This window comes from Hyperoodon ampullatus, assembly GCF_949752795.1.
Source record: "Hyperoodon ampullatus genome assembly, chromosome: 2".
In the NCBI taxonomy this organism is placed as follows: Eukaryota; Metazoa; Chordata; class Mammalia; order Artiodactyla; family Ziphiidae; genus Hyperoodon; species Hyperoodon ampullatus.
This window is the reverse complement of record NC_136915.1, coordinates 22,933,602-22,956,939: the sequence shown is the minus strand read 5'-3', so window position 1 is coordinate 22,956,939 and position 23,338 is coordinate 22,933,602. Positions and strand designations below refer to the sequence as shown.

The window sequence follows — 23,338 nt, the reverse complement described above, 5'->3', positions numbered from 1 at the left end:
AGTTGCAGGGAGCGGGGGCTACTCTTCGTTGTGGCGCGCAGGCTTCTTGTTGCGGTGGCTTCTCTTGTGGAGCACGGGCTCTAGGCACGTGGGCTTCAGTAGTTGTGGCACACAGACCTCAGTGGTTGTGGCTCGCGGGCTCAGTAGTTGTGGCTCGCAGGCTTAGTTGCTCTGCAGCATGTGGGATCTTCCCGAACCAGAGCTCGAACCCATGTCCCCTGCATTGGCAGGCGGATTCTTAACCACTGCGCTACCAGGGAAGTCCTGGCAGGTGGACTCTTAACTGCTGCACCACCAGGGAAGTCCTTAGAGGGTTCTTTTTTAATGCCCCTTTTTTCTTTATCTTTATTGGTACCTATGAAAATTTAGGCATCATAATATAATGAGTTGATATGCCATAAGCAAATAACCAAGAGTAGTTGGTTTTATTTATTTTGTCATGTTTTCTCATGAGGAGTGGCTGTCCATGAGAAGTTGTATGGGCCTTGTATTTAACTTGTATTTATTATTTACCTTGTCTGAACTGTTAAATTTAATCATATTAAATAGCTATATTCCCACTGGATATGTTTATTTAAAATTGTTTAGCAAAGTTTCTGCCTCTGTGAGTTCTTACTCTTTGTAGTGGTTGGCAGTACTCTTTGTCAGCTTGAAATACTTTAAGTATTAATAATTTGTATGGCTAAGCACACTAAGCATACTTCTACTATAACTAGTAATTCTAATCAGAAAACTCTAAAATCAGATTCTTTGTAATATAAAAAAACAGGGAAAACTTAGTAGTATTAACCATTGATCTTTCATTTATGGATTCTTAAACTGTTTCAATGAAAATGCTTTTACCTTAGAAGGAATTAGAGAAGGTGAAAATATGGGGAAAAAACAGAATAGTGTGAAGTATATTTTTTAGATTACTGGTAACCTGATTAGAATTTATTTTTATTTTTGGCATGTAAGTAATTTGAATATAAAGATATTTCTGTTAAATAAATGATTAGATGATAGTGAGATTGCCATACTTACTGTTTGAAAATAAAACTGTGTGTCTGCTAAAATTTTAAACTAACCAGTTTGTATCCAAGTTTGGATACCTTATCCTCGTAAACATTCTGTGTTGAGTAAAAATCCTGGTAAACCTTTTATTTTACCTTGAATGTGAAAAACACTTTTTTCATTTAAAAAAAGAGAGAACCTCATGTGAAAAACAAGTACATCTCTAACTCTAAAATATAATAGGGATTAATAAAATAAATCTAAGGAAAACAAAAGGAAACAGTTACCCTGTACTTTATTAGTTAATATTAGGCTGCCACTTGAGTAGCTAGATGATTTTAAAAACAGATCAAGACATTGATGCTTTTGTATAATTTTTTTACAGGTGAAAAAAGCCAAGATGCAGGAATCAGGAGAGCAAACTTTAAGGTATACAGAGTTGAATTTCTTTTTAATGACCTACTTATAATTGTTTTTACATACTGATTAGTATATGGGCATGATTTGTGTTGACTACCCTCTTTTTGGTTTTTAGCATCAATCTTTACGTTTTGAAATTATTTGGTTTAAGGTGAAAATTTTCCTCTAAAAGTTTGTCCTTGAAACACATAGGTGCTGATTTTTTTCATTTATTCATTATTTATTCAACAATATATACCAATCTCATGGTATCTCTCAGATCCTGTGATATGTGGAAGAGACACAATGGTGAATATTCTTCAGTCAGATGTATAGTATACATAGTAGGGAAGACAGAAATAAGGAAAACCCAAGGGGTTAATCATTAATTACCAAATGGATATGGGACACCTTAGTCATTAGCTAGGCTCCCCTTGTAGAAAAGAGGCAGCTTCTTTGCATGTCATGTTCTTGCTTCCACAACACCATGATTTTCAGTTGTCCACAGTTCTTACCTTCTGTTGTTTGTCTACCAACCATATGAGCCGGTAACTGCATCACCTCTAACATCTTAATTTTAAGAATCCTACTCTTATACCACCACACACACTATCATTCCAGCTTATTTATTCTATTGTCACACTAGCCCTGTGTCTTATACACTTCGAATTAAATAATCTGTCATATTTTCACTATCAAGCATTGACCCTTCCCCAGAAAAAGACTTCAATAACTCTCCATTTTCCCCTTTTCCCACCTCCTGGCAACCATCATTATGCTTTTTGTCTCTGTGATTTTGAGTACTCTAAGTACCTCTTATTAGTGCAATCATAAGTTATTTGTCTTTCTTTGACTTGCTTATTTCATTTAGCATAATGTCTTCATGGTTTATCCATGTTGTAGCATGTGTGAGAATTTCCTTCCTTTTTAAGGCTGAATAATACTTCACTCTATGTCTATTCCACACTTTGTTTATCCATTCTTTAGTTGGTTGTGTTAATTATTGACAAGAGTTCTATTGAATGAGAATGAAATATTTGTGGTGCTTACTTTTGGAGTTTGGGTGTTTTTGCTCTTTTTTGGAGAAGGGAAATTTTATTTTGGAGCATTTTTTTTAATATACACACATTGTTAAGTAAAATTTATGTTTATATAACTGAAAATAATTACATTTTGAGACAGTAATAATTTTTCTAGATACAATAACTTTAAATATTTAATAGTGCTGGAGTTAATTCACTGTCTTGGTGCTGTTGTTTCTATTTAATCTCTAGATACTCAGTTGAATAGGTAGGGGATTTTGCTATAAGATTACAGGACCATAGGATTTTAGGAACTGGTCCATTGTATGCCAGACCATACAAATATACCTTCTAAGATACAGGATCTAGAAATAGTCTTTCAACAGTGGGTATAACAGTGAACCCCAGACTTATTCAGGTACACATAGAAGACCAGTCATTGTAGTCAGAAATGTGAAGTTCTTGTCTGGGTTTATACCTTTCTCCTTGGAATCCTATTTAATTAGGCATAAGATGGGGCTCAGAAGTCTGTATTCAGGTAATTATAAGAAATAAGCCATTTTGGGAAACAATGATGTAACTATTCAGTATGATTTCTTACCCTTACCCTAAATTCCCATAGTAATATCTTGGTTGGTATATTAAGCGCTATTCCAGAAATACAGACAGTTGAGTAAATAGATTAAAATAAACTTCATCTGGGGATTTACCTTTAAAAATTAATTACATCTTAGGGAAAATTGTTTGAACATTGAGAATATACCCGGAAAAAAAAAACTATTATGCTTGAATATTAGAGGTCCATTCAGAAAAGATAATGAGAGCTTTAAGAATTTTGGTCCTGTGTATTTTTTTTTATGAATAACATTTCTTTTTAAAATTTTTTTCTTTTTAAAACTACTCTTTCCAGATATGTGCAGTGTCTGGGACAGTGTCCTCCACATCTCCCTAGAGTGTAGAACAGCAAAGCAGATTTCTTGCTAGGGAACATGAATGTGGGAAGAATACCTGGGCTGGGGAGAATTTGTATTGTAATAATACTAGCTACAGTTATATTGCACTTACTCTGTTCTAGTCTCTGTTCTAAGTACTTTTCATATATTAACTCATTAATTTCTATTACAACCCTAAAAGGTAGCTTCTATAAATTATCCCTCATTGACAGTTGAAAAACTGGAGCACAGACAAGTTCAGTGACTTGCTTGAAGTCATAAAGCTAGTTTTGGCAAAGTGGAATATGAACTCAAGCAATCTGGTTCTAGAATCCACACTCTTAAGCACTGTGCTATACTGGTAGTTGAGGGAATATGTGGAGAGTGGAAAGTAAGGTAGAAGGAAGAGGGAGGACACGGTGAGGGATGAAAGTATAATCTCCAATTCAGAATTTCAGTGAGGATCTTCCCAACATTAAAGTGTCTAACATAATGACTTGTCCTCCCAGTTTACATGACTTATCTTTTACAATTTCTCTTAATTTGTCTTATAAGTTTTTTTAAAAAGATGTTGCTAAGTTTTGGAAATGATAACAAATAAAAATTTGTTTATTTTTAATTGGGGGAAAGGAAATACAGCAGAATGCACCATTTTAAGGTTCAGAACCCTTTCTTGGAAGCAAACATGTATGATTTGAAAAAACTTGTCAAGTGATTATGAGGACCATTGTCTGAAATCAAGCATCTTCCTACTTCCCTTTGGTACTTTGGAAATAAAGTGACAGCAGTTTTTGGTGTTGTGGAATTTTTCTTTTACCATGTGGTCTTCAGAGAAAATCCGACTTGCCTGTGGCTTAGGTGGAATTTCTGAGCGATACAAAGATTGAAGTGATGACGAAGAACAGTAGAATGCTGAAGGTACTAGCCCTGGCCCTAGCTCTTTAGGTAGCCGCTAAAAACCAAGAATAAGTATTTCATAAAGTAGACTTACCTTGCCTCTTACTTACCTAGGAAGAAAGGGTTTGATTTAATCACTTTTAGCAATGCAGCAGATCAGTCAGGGGCTAATGTATTCATTTTGGTTTTCCCAGTCAAGTAAGCAACTCCGAAGTCAGTGATCAGAAACCTGAAACTTCAAGCCTTGCTTCAAACCTTACCATGTCGGAGGAAAGTAAGTACCATATTCTGTGCACCATGGAAGAGGTGTTTCTGTGACCAGGTGATGCTGTTCTTTTATAATTGGTCTTCACTGATTGCCTTGTTTGTCTCCGAATATCCAGAATCCTTTCATTGCCTTGTTTGTGTGTTCATCCTTGTGCTCTGCTATAAGCCTTATTGACATACCAGCTAAGGAACAAAATCACATGGAATTCACTCCCCAGGGATTGGTGATTGTGGGGTTTTTTTGTTTTTGTTTTTGTTTTTTGCTGTACGCGGGCCTCTCACTGTTGTGGCCTCTCCCGCTGCGGAGCACAGGCTCTGGATGCGCAGGCCCAGCGGCCATGGCCCACGGGCCCAGCCGCTCCGCGGCACACGGGATCCCGGACTGGGGCACGAACCCGCGTCCCCTGCATCGGCAGGCGGACTCCCAACCACTGCGCCACCAGGGAAGCCCTGGTGATTGTGTTTTTGTTTCGAGGTTGGATGTTCTAAAGGTAATAAATAGTGCCTTACTCAAAATCAGAAAAGTTTGTGGGCCAACCTCTGACTGTTCCTCCAGAGGGCTTGATATTTTTCTACCTTCCTAAAAACCAAATAATTCTACCTATCCATCTAGGCCAAAAAAAGAAAAATAATCCCCCGAGAGCCCAAGATTGATACTGGGCCCTGAGGGAGATCCATCTCAGGGATCCACTTACCAACCCTTATTCTCCTGTAGAACAGTTATATTCATACGTTAGACAAAAATTTGTAGAATGTCCTTTTTTTTTTTTTCCTGTGGAGACATGAGCTTTCTCTGACATACCATGGTGGTATGCTCCATAGGGCAAATAGTCCTCCTTGAAATTAAATTAAATAAGATCTTACAGAAAAAACCCTAATGAACTTTTTGGCCAACCCAATAGCTGTGCCCTTCCCTATTTTCCCACACACTTTAAAAGGATAAATTTGTGTAAGACACTTTTTGAAAAGACATTTATTTGGGGGATATATCTTAAGATGATTATGCTTAACCTTGTATAATTCCCATGTGTTAAAAAATGGTGTGCCTATTTTTTTAAAAAATGGTATGTCTTGAGTTGTATATATTATTTCCTCAAAGATGCTGTTCCAGTGGTTCTCAAACTTTCAGCATACCTAAGAGTCATCTGGAGTGCTTGTTTGTAATGTAGAATTCTAGCTTCATCTTCAGTGATTATCATTCAGTAGACCTGATGTGGATGGGAATCTGCATTTTCAAGAAGATAGCTAATTCTGATACCTATGGGAAACAGCTCTAATCAATGAAAAGTGTCTGCTCTAATTTTTTTAATATCTCACTCATCCCCAAGAAAAAGGCCTGTTCCTTATATACTTCAGGGCCCAGAGGTAAGTTGTCTTCTTGCTTCTTGAAAACCATTTCTCTTTTTTTCTCAAAAACTCTGGTTCCTTTGAAGTCTATATTTGTGCCCCTTCCCCACATTTCTTTTTACCTCAGACTGAACTCCTAGTCATTTTGCTCTTTAAAGACTAGATCTTCTTTTTCTTCTCCATCCAGACTCTTATTATTCTTGGTAATTTCAACATCCATATAGATGACCTATCCAATACCCATAATGTCCTTCTTGTTTTCCTGTCCCTTTTTACTCAGCATAGATTCTATGGTTCTTTATTATAATTACTCCCTTACAAATATCTTCAATAATTTGGCCTCTTGTACTCTTCTTGCTAAACCCCAGTCATAATTTAATCCAACTCTCTACCTTCTCTATAAGTGCATTCAAATAGCTGAACATTATTGGATGATTTATACACCTAGCTGACTATTTACTCACAGGGCCTCAAGTGGGCACCCTACTACATTTTACTCATGAGTTTTACCTTTTAATATTTCACACCACTTCTTTCCTCTCGAAGCACCCATACTCATTCACCTTTCTTCATGCTTACCTGATGACTCCTTCTCAAAGAGAAGCTCTCTGTGACAGGAAGCTCCCTTATTATCCTACCACCACCAGATCTTCAAAGCTACTTGTGTTTGTACCCATATTATCTCTCTTCATTCTTGTCAGAATTGGAATAGTATTCTTGCTCCTGTCAAAGGTAAAACCTTTTATTTGTGCTTCATACCCTATCTGTTCTCACCTCCCCCAAGGACTTTGGTACTTTGGTTATCCTAATACCATTCCTGCATCGTCATGTTCTTCTCTTCTTAATCCATCCTGTCAGTAAAGAGACATGATTCAGTATCTACCATCTTAAAACACAAAACCGTCCTTTGGGTCCACATCCCCCACTAGATATAGACCTTCTCTTTGTTCCATGACCCATTGGAACCTCTGGAAAGAGTTGCCCTCACTTGCTTTCTCACCTCCCATTCGCCCATCAACCTTCTCAAATTTAGCTTCTGTCACCACTCTTCCAATGAAATTGCTTTTGTCAAGGTCATTAGTTACTTTCAGTAACTGAAAGTGCTAGTTCTAGTGGACATTTCTCTCCTTGTATCCTGCCTCCCACTATTTTTTCTCCCACCTTTCTCCTTTGCTGGCCTTTCTTCTACTATCTGAACTCTGAATGTTGGTGGGCCTCAGGGTTTGGTTCTAGTCTACCATCTTTGCTCTTTCTGCATCCTCTGATCCATTACTACATTACTTTAAATGTTTTATACATTGTTAACGAATTCCAAATTTGTATTTCTAGTCTGACTTCTCCCCTAATTTCATTTGTGAATCCAGCTGCCTACTTGACATCTTCACTTAGATATTTAAAAGGAAAGTCATACTTAAAATGTGTGAAAGCTTTTTATTCCCTTAGCCCTCCCCAAATCTGTTCTTTTCCCGAACTTCCCCATCTTTGGAAGTGGTTTCACTGTCCCTCTAATTACTCAAGCTGAAAACCTAGAAATTATCCTGTATTCCCGTTTTCCTCATTCCTTACATACAGATTCATCAGGATATCGTGTTAGTTTTACCTTCAGGATATATTTCAAGGTTTTGCTTCATCTCCACGCTTTTTTTTTTAACCAGTACAAAGTTAAACACATCCAGATTTATTTACACAAAGCTAAAGAAATTTGGGTTCTATTTCCATTTTGTGTAATTTTATTCTGGGGTCTGGCTTTGTTGTGTAGCTGACATAGGTCATTGAAACTTGATTATCCCACCTCACATGCAGTTTTTGTCACAAGGGAACAGAAAACTTGGGTATTTAGCACACATACAATAATGATCTTAATACTTTTACAATTTAATAGGAAGGCAGCTGTCCCACAGCTTGGCAAGGGGACAGAGAAGTTACAGATTTTAAGCAGATTATACCTTGACTCTTTTTTTTTAATTATTTATTTTCTTTCTTTATTTTGGCTGCAGTGGGTCTTAGTTACGGTACACGGGATCTTCCTTGAGGCATGCAGGATCTTTCATTGTGGCACCTGGGCTCTTATTGCGGTGCACGGGCTTCTCTCTAGTTGTGGCACGCGAACTTTTCTTTCTCATGGTGCGTGGGCTCTGTAGTTTGTGGCACGCGGGCTCTCTTGTTGAGGCGCGCAAGCTCAGGCGTTGTGGCGCGCGGACTTAGTTGCCCGTGGCATGTGGGATCTTAGTCCCCCAACTAGGGATTGAACCCTTGTCCCCTGCATTGGAAGGCGGATTCTTCACCACTGGACCACCAGGGAAGTCCCTTGCCCTGACTCTTTATAAGCCTTTCATAGTTCCCAAGTACTGCAAAGATCAAGGCTCATTCATTCTCTAGAGAAGTAAAAATTGGCCTAGATCTCCCAGGACGTTTTGTGGACCTCTTCTAGAATTAACTTAAATCAGAGGAGGAGAAGGATTTGGGTTTTTGAATGTACTTGTCAGCAGAGAAGGAACCATTATTTAGAATTTCAAATGAACTTCCATTCTATGGGATGAATGCTAAGAACTTTAGATCTAATTGAGATCCCCTTCATTTTTGTCAAAGTGATTATGGATTAACATAATCTGCAAATTGCCATTAAGTATTTTCAAAGACTTTGAACAACGGCAGTGGACAAGATTCATGATAAACTCTCAGATGATGATTTATCGTACTGTTGGACATGAATTGGCCCTGCATCTGATCTTGATCAGGGTTCCCTTTTTGGATCAGACACTCAGGGAACCCAGCTAGACATAAAGTTAGTTGGTTCACCCTTAGTCCCTGATCACAGTAGAGAAACCTCCTTTATAGTTGTTGAAGGAAGTTCTTGAACAGTTGAGGAGTCTGGTACAGGCTCTGTGTGATGTTACTCTGTCTACAATATGGACTGAGATAGTGCTAATGAATAGGATTCTGCTATCTGTCAAACTTGAGTTGAATATTTACAGTATTTATCCCAGATGAAATCATTAGGGTCAAGCTTCATGACGGTATCTATTCTGGATGAAGTCATGGAGGTGAAGAGGACACTAGCTGTGGAAGTCTCTTTACTTGATGGTTTATCAGAGTATTACATCAGTTCCTCAAGTGTGTCTCTGCTTTGCCAAACGTAAAGCCTTTACTACAAAGCTGAAAAAATAGTAATACAGACGCATACTTACGTCTTTCTGCTGTTGATTATATACAGCAGTAGCTACAGTTTTCTAATAAAATTGGGTTCTTGCTCCAAATCTGTCTTCCTGCAAGTCATTCTTATGACCTTTTATTCAGAATAGGGTAAGCACCCAGAGAATGAATAAGCTGAAGAAGTATAATGTGGTTTCCTAGACATAGATCTTGCATTTTAAGTTTGCCTATGAGCACAGCTGAGAGCTTAGGAAGTTGCTTCATCCATGGTTGTAGATCAGTGATGGGTGAAGGTAGAGTTCAGTTGGTACTGACTTTTGAGCACTTTACCATACCCTTTGCATTCTAGCTTCTTTTACTGTCTCTAAAAGTCTCTAAACCCATTATTAGAAGAGTGAGGTATTTCCTACTGCATAGTCTTTCTAAATTTCTGATGCCCAAGTTGTATTCTGTTATTTAGTTTGAAAGACTATACAGTGAGACATGAAATTTCCCCATTTCATTTTTGAAATGTTCTAACTTTTTCCTGGTGATATCTTTCTTTCAGTTATGACATGCACCGATTACATCCCTCGCTCATCCAATGATTATACCTCACAAATATATTCTGCAAAGTAAGTTGAATAATTATTTCAAAAATCTGTATGCTTTTTCTCTAGATTCATTGCAAATTTTAACTTGATATTTAAGTTATTAAGTTGACAGTTAACTTATTTTCACCTTTCTTGTTCTTCCCTGCTCCAGTTTTTTCATTCCCTCTAAATATAGTCTATATAACATCCTTTTAATGATGATTGTCTGGAATAGATCACTGTTACCCAGGAGCTTGCTCAAAATGAATAGGCACTGAAAAATGCAAAATACCATTAATGATGTAAACATATTACTGATCATTCTGTCTTTGCTCTACGTTAATAAAGAGATCAACTTAAAAAGCTAAAGCCAGCCTCAGACTGGGACTTCTCAGCCTAATCTATGTTCAGTTTATTGTTTTAGGAGTGTCCTCAAGAGTAGAACTAGGCTTGAGATTAAACAGGTTTAGTGGGTTGAAGTCATTAAGAGGCAATATTTTGGGCCTCATGGGGTAAGATCAGCATTTAAGGTCCACGAAGTTAATCATCTCCAAGATGAGTAGGTGCAGAACAGTGTGTATATCGAGCCAGCAGTTGTGCATTGAATATTTTGGGCCTCATGGGGTAAGATCAGCATTTAAGGTCCACGAAGTTAATCATCTCCAAGATGAGTAGGTGCAGAACAGTGTGTATATCGAGCCAGCAGTTGTGCATTGATAGAGTGAGCCTACATACATAGATACATACAAGTGTGCTTTATTAAACTGGGATAAATTCTGGTGTGCTTACATAGGCAGGGTACATAAAGAACACTCACCTTTGGTAACAGAGGTGAGTGATATGTATGGGTATGTTATAAAAAGAAAACTTTTTCCTTTTGAATTTTGCATCAGTTAAAAAAATGAGCTAATTGAAAAGTCAACTCAATGAGTTCTCCAAATTCTAACCTGGTGTTAACACTAATAGCATTCTTGGGCCAGTCATTTTCATGTGGTTTTCTTCTTCTGTGAAATGACTGAACCTATTCTCTGAGATCATTATGAAGAAGATAAGAAAATAATTTGAGCTATAAAGACACTATATAAAAAATGATATTATGATCTTTATCATATCTGGAGGTTAATCCATTTGAAGTCACTAAGATTTTAAATCATTCCCACATGATTTGATTAACAGCTACAACCTGAGCTATTTCCTGGTCTCAGATCTGGCTAAGAAGAATAGAAATTTTCAAATTCAGTCTTTTAGGGTCTACCGAGATGTGAATATTGGATATTCCAAATTCATTCATTCGTTCAAAAAATATTGGTATATCTGCTGTACTCAGGACACCTTATTAGCTATGCCCGCTATCTTTTCCCTTTTTAATTTTTTTTAAAAAAATTATTTATTTATTTTTGGCTGTGTTGGGTCTTCGTTGCTGTGAGTGGGGGCCACCCCTCGCCGTGGTGCGCGGGCTTCTCACTTTGGCGGCCTCTCCCATTGCAGAGCACGGGCTCTAGGTGGGTGGGCCTCGGCAGTTGTGGCTCTCAGGCTCCAGAGCGCAGGCTCAGCAGTTATGGCGCAGGGGCCCAGCCGCTCCCCCGCACATGGGATCCTCCCGGACCAGGGCTCAAACCCGTGTCCCCTGCATTGGCAGGTGGACTCTTAACCACTGCACCACCAGGGGAGTCCCTATGCCTTCTATCTTAATGCAGACCTCCTTACCACTTAGCTAAAACCATTGCATTTTTTAACTGCCTCTATTTCAACCACCCTCCGCAATCCATTTTACAAAGAAATGTCAAACTAATCTTTATTAAAGAACAGCTCTGATCTTGTCATTCTTTGCTCAGCAATTTCAGTGACTCCCAGTTGAACACTTTTAGCCTCATATTCAAGGTCTTTGCTGTCTGTCTTCTTATACTTTGCCTTAATATAATATGTGCTCCTTGCAGGCTGAAGCCCTTCCTCTGTACCTTTGCCAGAGTTTTTCTCTTTTCCTAAAACACCCTTTCTCTCCCATTTCTACACATGCTATCTGCTCAGCTCACAGACCATTTCTTTATAGGCTTCCTTCATTTTCTTCTTCCCCAAAACTGGGGGAAAAAATATCTTTTCCTTTCTGAAACACCCCTTTCCCTCATTATTTTATTGTTATGATGATCTATATGGTACATATGACACTTTCTTGCTTATAAGTACAGCATAACTTATCAAATAAAATAACCGGTATCTAAAAACTCAGTGCATAAAATGTGGCACCATCTTATTCCATGGATAAAATGACCAGGTCATCTAGCTAGTTTAAAATCCCAGAAGTTTCACTGTTAAGTTCAAATCTCTAGCTAAACCTGATGTGGTTGGCACCAACTAGTGGCAGTGTACTCTGGCTTAAATATCAGCGGGGCAATTCTGTGTCCTGTCTAGAACTTCCTAGATTTTATTAGTTATGTGACTTCTATTTTATAGGCTCGATCTGGGGATATTGGGCCACACCTGTACTCCCTGTTTTCTAATATGGTTGCTTGCCTTTCCTCTGCCAGCCTCACCCTCTTCTCTAAGTCCCACTTTCCCTCTCAGAACTTTAGTTTGGCCCAGAGGGCTAGGTGGAGAATGGAGCCAATTGCCAATCCTGTTCTGTCCAGTTTTATGTCATTTTAGGGTTTTATTCTATATTTAGACATAAGGGCATAAACGAGTTTAGTCCATACTTTTATCTCACATAGGGCCTTGCGTGTGGCACACCACAAATGTTTGAGGCATAGTAACTGGACCTTGGGAGGAAGATATTTGAAACTATTAAATTTTCTGTAAAATTGTTAGGTAGGTGACAGTAGAACCTGGAAAGGAAAAAATAATTCTACTTTCTGACCATAGTAAGAGACATTTTATGTGGCAGGTTCGTCTCCTCATTGCTGATTCTTTGCTGTTAGTGGTATTAGCTATTTCCTCTACTTTTCTCACATGAAAGTTTTTGTTTTCTTGAACTTTTCTAGACCTTATGCACATATCCTCTCAGTTCCTGTTTCGGAAACTGCTTACCCTGGGCAGACTCAGTATCAGCCACTGCAGCAGTCTCAACCCTATGCTGTCTACCCTCAGGCAACCCAAACATATGGACTACCTCCTTTCGGTAAGGCATTCTATTGTGAGCAGTTGCTAAGAATGTTGATTTTATCCCCCAGAAATTTCCGTCTTTCCCCCAAAAGCGAGCACAGCTGATCAGGAAGCTGAGAGATGCCACGTTGTTCTTGGCAGAGCACCTGCTCAGGTACAGGTGTGATAGAAGTTGGGTATGCAACTTTCCAGCAGTATATTTGATGCATGTCATATAAAATCATAACTTCTCAATACTCAGTTGTTTATCTGCCATAATGTAGCTATTTCCAGGATACTAAGTTGACTGTAAAGCTTGGAATCTTCAAGTGTTTGGAAACTCTTTGAGGAATTACAGTTGATTTGACTTACTTCATACAAAACATGATACCATGACAAATATATTTTGAGGTGGCTAATTTCTTGCTAAAACCAAGTAATAATCTACATATTCCAGATGGAATATACCTTATAGTTTTCTGCCCCCACCAACCCCGCTCTGTTTTGTCAATTTCTCCCTCTCCTTCCCTGCTGCCCCAAGCTGATCAGTTGTTGCTCTGCTGAACCAGAAAGTCATCTTAGAGGGGGAAATCCCCAATTTTGTACAACCTTATCATGTGCATAGAGAGTTTTGTTCTTTGGTTTTAGGTATCTTGTACATGAACTATAAATTAGAATGATTTACTAGAAGTCAGTTTGAGGTTCTTTGGGCACTTAATGTCTGTGCTTTTTCTCTGTGTGTGTTAATTGATAGATATTGTCAGTGTGCTTTATTGCCCCTTCCCTGCTTTCCTAGAACTGGTGCCAGAAAATTAAAAGAATACTGTATTTTTAAAAAAATATTCAATATGTTAATAAAATTATAACTGTGTAGCCTTTATTGAAACTAGCTAAGAATTAGAAAAATCTTTCAAACAGATTGCCACAGATTCTGGGTGTTGCTTGCTTTTGGTTTTGAGATTCCTACTTTTCCTGGCCTGTCTGGCTACTCTTTTATGATACTGACAGCTTTCTTATCTTGAGGCTTGTTAGCATTCCTTAGCTCCTGATAACTACCAGAAACAAAAATTGGGAGTGCTCTTGTTTTCCTGTTTGTACACCCATGCCTCAGTGCCTGTCGGTATATACTAAAATTTTATGTTTCTGATATATTTAACCAGACAAGACTGAGCAGTCCTTTTGGAAGCAGGACTCTGTGAATATGTTTGTGTTTATTTCTTTTTGCATATATTAAAGCTAATTTATCAACAGCTGGCTAACAATAGGCTAGCAAGTATAAAGTATTTCACATTTTTTTTTTACTCTCTGTTTTGATTTAAATTCTTTATTAGAAAGCCAAAAGCCCTTTATGACATTGTTGAACAGTTGATTATCGCTGCTGTTCAGTGTTAAATAAAACTCCTATTATATCTCTGAACTCAGATTTTGGAATACCTAGCACAATGCCATGTGCATATAGGTCCTAGATATTATGGTATCTTTTATAATCACAGCATTTCCCTCTTTTTTTTTTTTTTTTTTTTTTTTTGCGGTACGTGGGCCTCTCATTGCTGTGGCCTCTCCCATTGCGGAGCACAGGCTCCAGACGCGCAGGCTCAGCGGCCATGGCTCACGGGCCCAGCCGCTCCGCGGCACGTGGGATCTTCCCAGACCGGGGCACGAACCCGTGTCCCCTGCATCAGCAGGCGGACTCTCAACCACTGCGCCACCAGGGAAGCCCCATTTCCCTCATTTTAAAGAAAGAAAGAAAAATCTGTAAAATAGGTAGATTCCTGTTAAAAACTTGAAGGAAACAGTGTTTATTTTATAAAGAAATATTGGTTATAGCAGGCTCTTTTATTAATCTATTTCTGTTTAATAATTGGGGGTGAGGGAAACTTGTTTAATAAGTTTTTCATATCAGTAATTCAGAGAGAACTGTTCATTAGCTTAATTTGCCTTTGAATGATAGGTATGGCATATTCTCAAATTTTATAAAGGAAATTTTAAGGAAATGTTTATAATACTTTGTGTGTGTGTGTGTGTATAATGCTTTTTAAAGTGACTGTATTTTTGAAAGACATTTTCTTATGTTTTAACACATGGCTTCTTTTCTTTTATATCATTCAGATGTAAAACACTCCATTTCTTCCTGTATAGCACAGGGAACTATACCCAATATCTTGTAATAACCTATAATGGAATATAATTTGCAAAAAACAAAAAAACTGTATCACTATACTATACACCTGAAATTAACACAGTATTATAAATCAACTACACTTCAGTTAAAAAAAGACTCCATTTCTTTTTTTCTTGTGAAGATTTTGGTAATTTTATTATCTTAGTGTTGCCTGTTAGCACTAAAACTAGATTAGCTAGTCTGTTATTTTATTTCAGATGTAAACAGAGCTTTAGAAAATCTTACTGTAATATGATTGTATGTTATATATTTATACAGTAATAATAATATATTGTAATAATATTGAGTGCTTACTACGCAAGCAGTATGCTGAGAATGAGTGCTTCACACTTTACATTACTTTCTTATGTAATCCTCAGGACCACCCTAAAAAGTAAGTGGCAGCATTATCCCTTTTTATAGATGAGGAAACAGGCTTAGAAGGATTAAGTGACTAACCTGAGGTCATACAGTCAGTAAATGCCTAGGATTAGAAGTGCACCCCGGTCTGTTTAATTCCAAAAGTGCTCATAAATTTAGGCCTGTATGAAAAAGTTAATCTCAGAGTTGACTTTGAAATTTAAAAGTTTCCTCCTTTTAAAGAAGTGAGGAAAGACTAGAGGAAATCTAGGACGCCCATATTATGACTCATCTTTAAAAGTAAAGGAATGGTGGTCGTATCTTTTCAGAGCTATACAGAAATCTGGTGAGATGGTAGAATGAGGATTTGAGGTTTAACTTCCAGTGATCTGCATGAGTACGTGTGAGAGAAAGGGGACTCGTTCGTTTTTAGGGGCTCATAAAAGATTGGCTTAACTACCATTGTTCTACCTTCTTTTAAAAGAACTTTAATATGAGGTGGAGATTTGGCAGTATGTATTAAGAGTCTTAAGGATGTTCATGCCATATCCCTCAGTAATTTTACTTTTAGGGATTTATCCTAGGGAATTAACTAGAGATAACCATAAAAATTTACTACCAAGATATTCATCACAGCATTATTTATAATAGCAAAAGATTGGAAACAACAGACATATTGAATTGAAAGGTATATGTTAAATTGCAGTGTATCCATAGAATGGAAAACTGTAGCCATTATAAATCATATTCTTAAAGAATATATAGTGTCTTGAAAAAAGTTTATTATTAATTGAAAAAAGCAGTATATAAAACTGAAAATACAATATAATATACCAAGTTAGTAGTTTTTAAAAATATGTACATAAAGAATAATTTGGAAGAAAAACTGAATGTTAACAGTACAGGCAGTACAGATTTGATCTCAATTACCAAGGAACCATGCAAAGTGAGGACACAGTTCCAATGTGTACAGGTTTCAGTTAACACAGTCCCGTGCAAAAGTGAGAATTGTTTGTATTTTTTGGGTGTGTGATGAGACTATGCAATTTTTTTCTTTTCACTTTCTATATTTTCCCAATTTTCTATAATATACATCTACTTAGAGTTAACAAAAGTACTCAGATTAAATTACTTAGTATTTATAAGAGCTCATCCCAGAGAGGTATTAAATCAACAAGATATTCTTTCCTGTGGTTTTTTTAGCATTTATATGTACTTCGATTCTTAACCAAACTAATCTTCTCTAAATTTCCACTACTCTGATATATATGACTGCAAAGTGAACTGCTCAGATTAGTTTGGTTAGTGACTAACCAATAGGCGGGAAGTATTTGTGCTGAGAAACTTGGGTAGAGTTTGTGATAAGACCCCACTGTGGGGCAGCAGGAGAACAGCACTCAGAGGCAGACTTCCTTTGCCATTTTTAGATCAGCTGCTTCTCTACATCAGGCTCTTGGTGCTTAAAATGACTTGAGAAAGTCTACTTGTAGGCAAAGAACAGTGAACCAGGAGTCAGGAAGCCAGGATTTCATTTCTTCTTTGCTGCCGGCATTAGTGCTCTACAGTCACACCATTTGGTCATGCTACTTGTTACTTGGAATTCTGGAAAGAGTGCTTTCAAAGGAAGATAGACAGATAGATACACACACACTTAAAGAGCAGGGCTACAGTGATACTGGAGGCAGTGTCCATATTGTCTTTTATTCCTCTATTCTTCATAAAGTAATATTCAATAGCTACTTTATGTTTCTGCCCAAAAACATTCAAAACTATCTATTATTTTCTCTACTTGTCTTGGACATTTTGCACTAATTTCTGACCTTATAAGATGGACCAGTTTATAGAAATTTTACATTTTGAAACTTTAAAAATCCATACTGAATGATGAGACTAGCAAAACTCTCTCAGTTAATACTATTCTTATTAGTAAGATAGTATTTTAGGACAGTGTAATAATAAACATGTTTACAAACCCAACACCTCAGGTTCAGAACCTATTTAGAAAACAAACCACATTGATTACAATAAATCTGAAAGTTATTGTGACATTGAAAAGGCAAGTTGTTTCTATGTTTCTAAAAAGTGTGATAGTCAACCACCAAGAATCTTAGCACTAATATTCAAATTTCACATCATAAATGTTCAAAAAAACTACATTCTCAAATATTTTTTATTGTTAAATGTCAGCCATAACAAGGAGTTAAGCTGTGGCTTACCTGGGCAAGACTGAAAATCATCATGAACCAAGGGGTGGAAGGGGGTGGAGGGCAACCCTCCTAATTTGTGCTAGAGATGTTGGCATTCCTTAATCTCCTCAAATATGTTATTTCATGTGGTTAGTAGGTGAGAAAAGAATATGTCTTGCTTTTTAATGCTTTAGTTTGATAAATTAGGAGTTTGGGATTAACACATACACACTACTGTATATTAAATAGGTAAATAACAAGGACCTACTGTATAGCACAGGAAACTATACTAAATATCTTGTAATAATCTATAATGGAAAAGAATCTGAAAATGTGTGTGTGTGTGTGTGTGTGTGTGTGTGTGTGTGTGTGTAGCTAAATCACTTTGCTCTACAGCAGAAACTAACACAACATTGTAAATTAACTATACTTCAATGAAAAAAAAAAGTTTGAGACAAGGCAATTACCATGTTCCACTGTGAACCTTTTAAGATTTTAACACCTCCTTTTACTATTCTTACATTTACTTATCAACCAATTTTACAGATCTGAGTTACACTAAGATATCTGAGTGCCCTGGTGAAGCAGAGGTCCTTATTCTCAAAGCATTATATATTTATAAATTTCTTATCAGATTAAGAGTATATGAAGTGAGGTAATGTTGAATTTGAATCTGTGGCTGACCTTGGTATTGATTTCTTACCTGGAATGTGTTTGATGAATCTTCTTGGGCCTAATTATCAGCTTCAACTATATTGATCCAGTAGCTATAACTATTCAGAGCACAGTGAGGTTTTTTTTTTGTTTTTTTTTGTTTTGTTTTTTAACATCTTTATTGGAGTATAATTGCTTTACAATGGTGTGTTAGTTTCTGCTTTATAACAAAGTGAATCAGCTATACCTGTACATATATCCCCATATCTCCTCCCTACAGTGAGGTTTTTAATAGACTTTTGCATAGCCAAAATTATGACAAAAACTTGGGGTCTTCCCTGGCAGTCCAGTGGTTAAGACTCCGTGCTCCCAATGCAGGGGGCATGGGTTCGATCCCCAGTTGGGGAACCAAGATCCCACATGCTGCACAGCGTGGCCAAAAAAAAAAAAATTTTATGATAAAAACTCTTCACTCATAAAGGATATCCTTAGGCTGTCGTGTAGAGGCAAGCTTTTTTAATGGTTTCCTAGTTTACTGCAAATGAAAAAGGAGATACAGCCATAACAGGAGATTGTCAAGAAGTGACAGATCACAGAGAAAAGACAAAGTGATACAAGAGCCTTCAAATTATGGAACTATAATTGAATTCTACTTAGTACTAAGCAAATGTCTTCACATATTGCAGTAGCCTCTGGGGATGTTTCTGTAATGTACATAGCACAGCACAGTATAGATCTGAGAAAAGGTATGGTCACTATTTCCTCCCTGCTAAGAAGGCAGGAAAGGATATAAATATTTTTTAGAAAGATTGTCACTTAGGAGCATTGTGATAAAAATAAAAGTGAATAGGTATGATGTCTTATTATATGTTCTAACAGGGAAAGATATGTCTCAGGTATGTGGAAAAGCAAATTGTGAACAGCATGTAACATCCCATTTTTATTAAAAAGAAGAAAAAAAAGATTAGTAAACAGAAGAAATCTGAGTGACTCTTATGCAAACTGTGAATAGCGGTTAAGTCTGGATGGTGGGATTATGTATGACTTTATTATTTCTAAGAATTAGAAATTATATTTCTGTTAATGTTTTTTAATTTATAAAAGTAAGCAGGTATGTCTTTCCTAATCAGAAGAAATAAAGGTAACAAAATAACCAGCTTAAGAAGGCAGAGAAGTATACATACATTTTAGAAAAATCTGGTGCTTGTTTAATGGGTAAGTGAATTTTAAACGTATGTGGAATGTCTCCTACCTAGACAATGCAGATAAATGATTTATCACTCTACAGGAATGTCAGGCACTCTACAACAATGCTAGGGTGTCAGTAGCCCTTTTCCTGAATGCTGATCAATTTTCCCCAACCATTGAAGTGAACTTACATACATACATATCACTATTGGGTTTTTGACAAGATTTTTGTTTCTATGGCCCCATTCCCCAATTCTTTGAAATTGTATTTGCTTGTGGTATATTACGAGTGGGAGATTCAATAATTTTCTCTTACAAGCAAATTTATTTTTGTTTTAAGATTTTGATTTTAAACCTACTGGCTGATATTTGAAAGCATAACCATGCTCCTCAGTTCCAGTGTTTTGTTTGTAATTGGTCCAATTTATCTGATTCAGGTGCATTGTGGCCAGGTATGAAACCTGAAAGTGGTTTAACTCAGACTCCATCTCCAAGTCAACACAGTGTTCTTACCTGCACTACAGGGTTAACCACAAGCCAGCCAAGCCCAGCACATTATTCTTATCCCATTCAAGGTAAACAGGCATGGTTGTGTGTGTTTTGTTTTTTTGTTTTTTTTAATTGTTTTTTGTTTTTAATCTACCTGTATCTCCAAACATACTGGGTAATGTAGGATATTTGCATTTGTGCATGCTTTTTGTGTTAGACAAACTAGAACCTAGGAGTGTGGTTCATAAGTAGTTTAAGCCTTTGACTGTGAACTGCTTAATAGAATTGAAGACTCCTCTTTTGCACGTTGGTGTCCAGAAAACCTGTCTAATTTTGTTCTAGTCTGTTCTCAGTGGCCTTTTGTCCTGTAAATGAGCAGAAGACTCCATGGGTTAGAGCTTTGCTGACTTCTTTTATGTGAAGTCCAAATAGAATGGAAAGTGAGATTGAGTGCTGCTTTGTGAGATATGTGCTGCTTTTCTGCTGTGGTTTTGTGATACCTCCACCCCCATTTACTACTTCTTGGTGAGCTTTTCTCTTGTTCAAAAAATTCAGTGTTGTTTCTATTTTGTGATGGAAAGCATAGCATTAAAGCTTGAACTCTAAACACCTCTGCCTTCCTGAGTTCTTCCTCTAAAAGGTTAGAATTATGACAGGACTATTTGGAATGAAGACAAAGAAACTCAAAAGGCACTGTGGAGTTAATTCCCTTCCAAGTCCAATGCAGGGAATTTATCATTGCTCCAAATTGGGAATTAATGTTCATCTACTTGACTTCTCATCTGCCTCCTTTCTCCTGATTTCTCCCAGCTTTTAAATATTATTCCTTATGAAACCAGTCCTAGGTAGTCTTAAAATATAAACTTTGACGATGAAAAACTGTTTTGATGTAGATTATATTAAACAAAATATTTTGATTTTTAGTATTAACTGTTTTCAATAAAATGATTGAGGACTACTTTTTCCTAGTCTCTTGGGAACAACTGGTTACTACATTCCTAAGACCTTGCTCTGAGCTACCTTTATCTCTTATTGTTTACGAAGTCTCCTCTTAATTATTTTCCCTTCTTTTTATGTTTGTCCCCTCCCCCTTCCTTCTTTCTAAAATGGGAACAAACCAGGAGGAAAAAAACTCAAGAGCATGACTTTGTCTTCTCCTCTACCCCCTTTCATTTTTATAAAGTGTTCCTCTACTTTGGTAGGCTTTGGGGTCCAACTACAGGCAAATCTAGTAGCCAAGTCCCTCCTAAACTGATATATCTCTGATGACTACACCTAGGTCATGAAAGAAAAGCAATGAGTTCTCTTCCTTTATATTAATAATCCTCTCCCAAGGTGTTGAACCACCACTCGTCTGTACCTGTACCTTGAATTTGAGGAACCTGATAGCTGTGCTTACTTCTTCCTCTTTGTAAAACAAGAGGAACCACCTTTTGGGGGTCTTTTAAGATCCATTGCTTTAAAAAAGTCATGAAGCTGTGCTTTCAACCTCATTTGCCACTATCCTAATTTCTTACCTTTTAGTACATTTTTTCCCTTTAGGTCAATTAACCCAATTTCCTCCATTGTGCTAATAATGATCACTGTTGGTATTTGTTAAGTGCATATTATGTGCTTAGCATTATTTTAGCAGAGATAGGTGTTACTCATGTAATCACAACACACCTATGAGGGAAGTACTGTCATTAATCTCATTTTACAGATTTGGCACATAAGACACACAGTAAATAAGCCAAGGATGTAAGCTGGGCAGCCTGACCCCAGCCCAAGGGTGTAATGTTTATGATTTTCAATGTAGAAGTCATGGTATCAATATCAACTCCCATAATTGAGAACCTATACTTGCAAGTATTTAAATTCATTTCCCTTCCCTACCCAATAGGTTAACCTATTGGCCCATTATATTGCCATTAGAACTTTGGCAAAGGGTAGAAATTAAGGCAGAAATTAACCATCAAGTTATCAATTTTTGCCATTTATTCTGAGAAAAAGTTGGTAGAAAGCAAGTGGTAACAATTGGCTAAAAGGAAATATGGGTATTACTGGCACATTTGAATCACCTGGATTCTCCTGTATCAGTATCACTCTCCTCACCCCCACTTTTCATTTCCTTTAGCACAGATAATTAATGTCAGCTCTCCAGGGCTTCATCTCCCCCCCGTCTAAATACCCAGTCATTCCACGGAATAAAAACAAGGAGCATTGGGCTTCCCTGGTGGCACACTGGTTGCGAGTCCGCCTGCGGATGCAGGGGACACGGGACCACAGCAGTGAGAGGCCCGCGTACCGCAAAAACAAACAAACAAGGAGCATTGTACTGATTTTTTTTTTTAAGTGGTCAAAACAGCAATGTCCCCTCATCCCCTCCAGAAGCTTTCAACAATTGACAATAGCCCATCTTCCCGGGGGAAGTTAGGGAAATTACAGTAAATTCCACTTCTGACTTGATCAGCTCTGATCAAAACCTTTTCTTTAGTTTATACTTTAATGCTCATGAAAACCCTTTGATTAGATAGATCTGGCTTCTTTATATCAACCTTTTTCTAGAGTGTCTGACTGTGTGGCCCAATCTCTGGTTATTTTCTTCAATTGAGATGATTTAAATAATTAAAATTCAAGTAGCAAAATTAATTTCAGAAATTTCAGAATTAATTTTAACCCAAACTTGAATTTCAGTGAATGTCTTTGGGCTCAAGAGTCTTTCATTGACTAGGAGATTTGTTTTGTATTTTAATAGACTTTATTTTTTATTGTAGTTTTAGATTTGTAGAAAAATTGAGCAGATGATACAGAGAGTTATATATCCCCCTACCCTGCACACAGTTTCCCCTATTATTAACATCTCACATTAGAATGGAACATTTGTTATGATTAGTGAACCAATATTAGTACATTATTATTAATTAAATCCTAGGTTTATTTAGATTTCCTTAGTTTTTACCTGATGTCCTTTTTCTGTTCCAGGATCCCATCCAGGACACCACATTTCATTTGATTGTCATGGCTCCTTAGGATTCTCTTGACTGCAGTTTTTCACACTTTGCTTGTTTTTGATAACCTTGACATGCTATTCATGAATCCCACGAGTATTTATTGAGCTTTACCTATTGTAGGCCGGGTGCCTTGCTAGACGTTGGAGGTGATGAATAAGGTAGTAAGATTCTGCCTTCATGGAGCTTACAGACTAGGAGGGGAGGCAGAAAACAAACAAGCAAATAAAGAAATAGGTTTTGAAAAGTGCTCTGAGAGGAAAAAAGAATTGGTTGTTGTGACTGGGAAAACAAGAAAGGAATTAGTTCTAATAGAGGAGTCCAGAGAGAGTCTCTCTGGGAGTAGACATGCTGAGAAGGAATGATCATGCTGGAGGGCAAGAGGGACAGACCAGGGAGAGCAACAGTTGAGGCAGGGAGAGCAACATTGCAAAGGTCCTTGAGTGAGAAAGAGTCTCTCTTGTTTTGAGTAACTCGAAAGCTGGGTGAGCATGGGTGGTAGAGAAACATTCATAAAATTAGAGAGGTGGGTAGAAACTAAATCTTGCACCAACTTCTGTGTGCCATTAACCCTTGGGTTTACCCTCCAGCTTTGGGGCAATGTCACTTAATTCAACTGTGCCTCTCACAGTTCTATAACCACAGTCTTC

General features: G+C 37.2%; 1 protein-coding gene across 2 annotated transcripts in view; it reads left to right on the top strand.

Annotated features, from left to right (window-relative positions):
• The window catches only part of EYA3 (EYA transcriptional coactivator and phosphatase 3), a gene marked incomplete at its 5' end in the record, with an annotated part of 100,537 nt that overhangs the window by 46,898 nt on the left and 30,301 nt on the right, over positions 1-23,338 (top strand). The window contains 5 exons of one of the 2 annotated variants that reach the window (XM_079697795.1): positions 1,379-1,422; positions 4,438-4,517; positions 9,558-9,624; positions 12,561-12,697; positions 19,647-19,784. In XM_079697795.1, coding sequence (XP_079553921.1) covers positions 1,379-1,422; positions 4,438-4,517; positions 9,558-9,624; positions 12,561-12,697; positions 19,647-19,784 — 466 coding nt within the window. Of the gene's footprint in view, positions 1-1,378; positions 1,423-4,437; positions 4,518-9,557; positions 9,625-12,560; positions 12,698-19,646; positions 19,785-23,338 lie in introns of those variants that run through there. The other variant, XM_079697796.1, reaches the window with a different exon arrangement.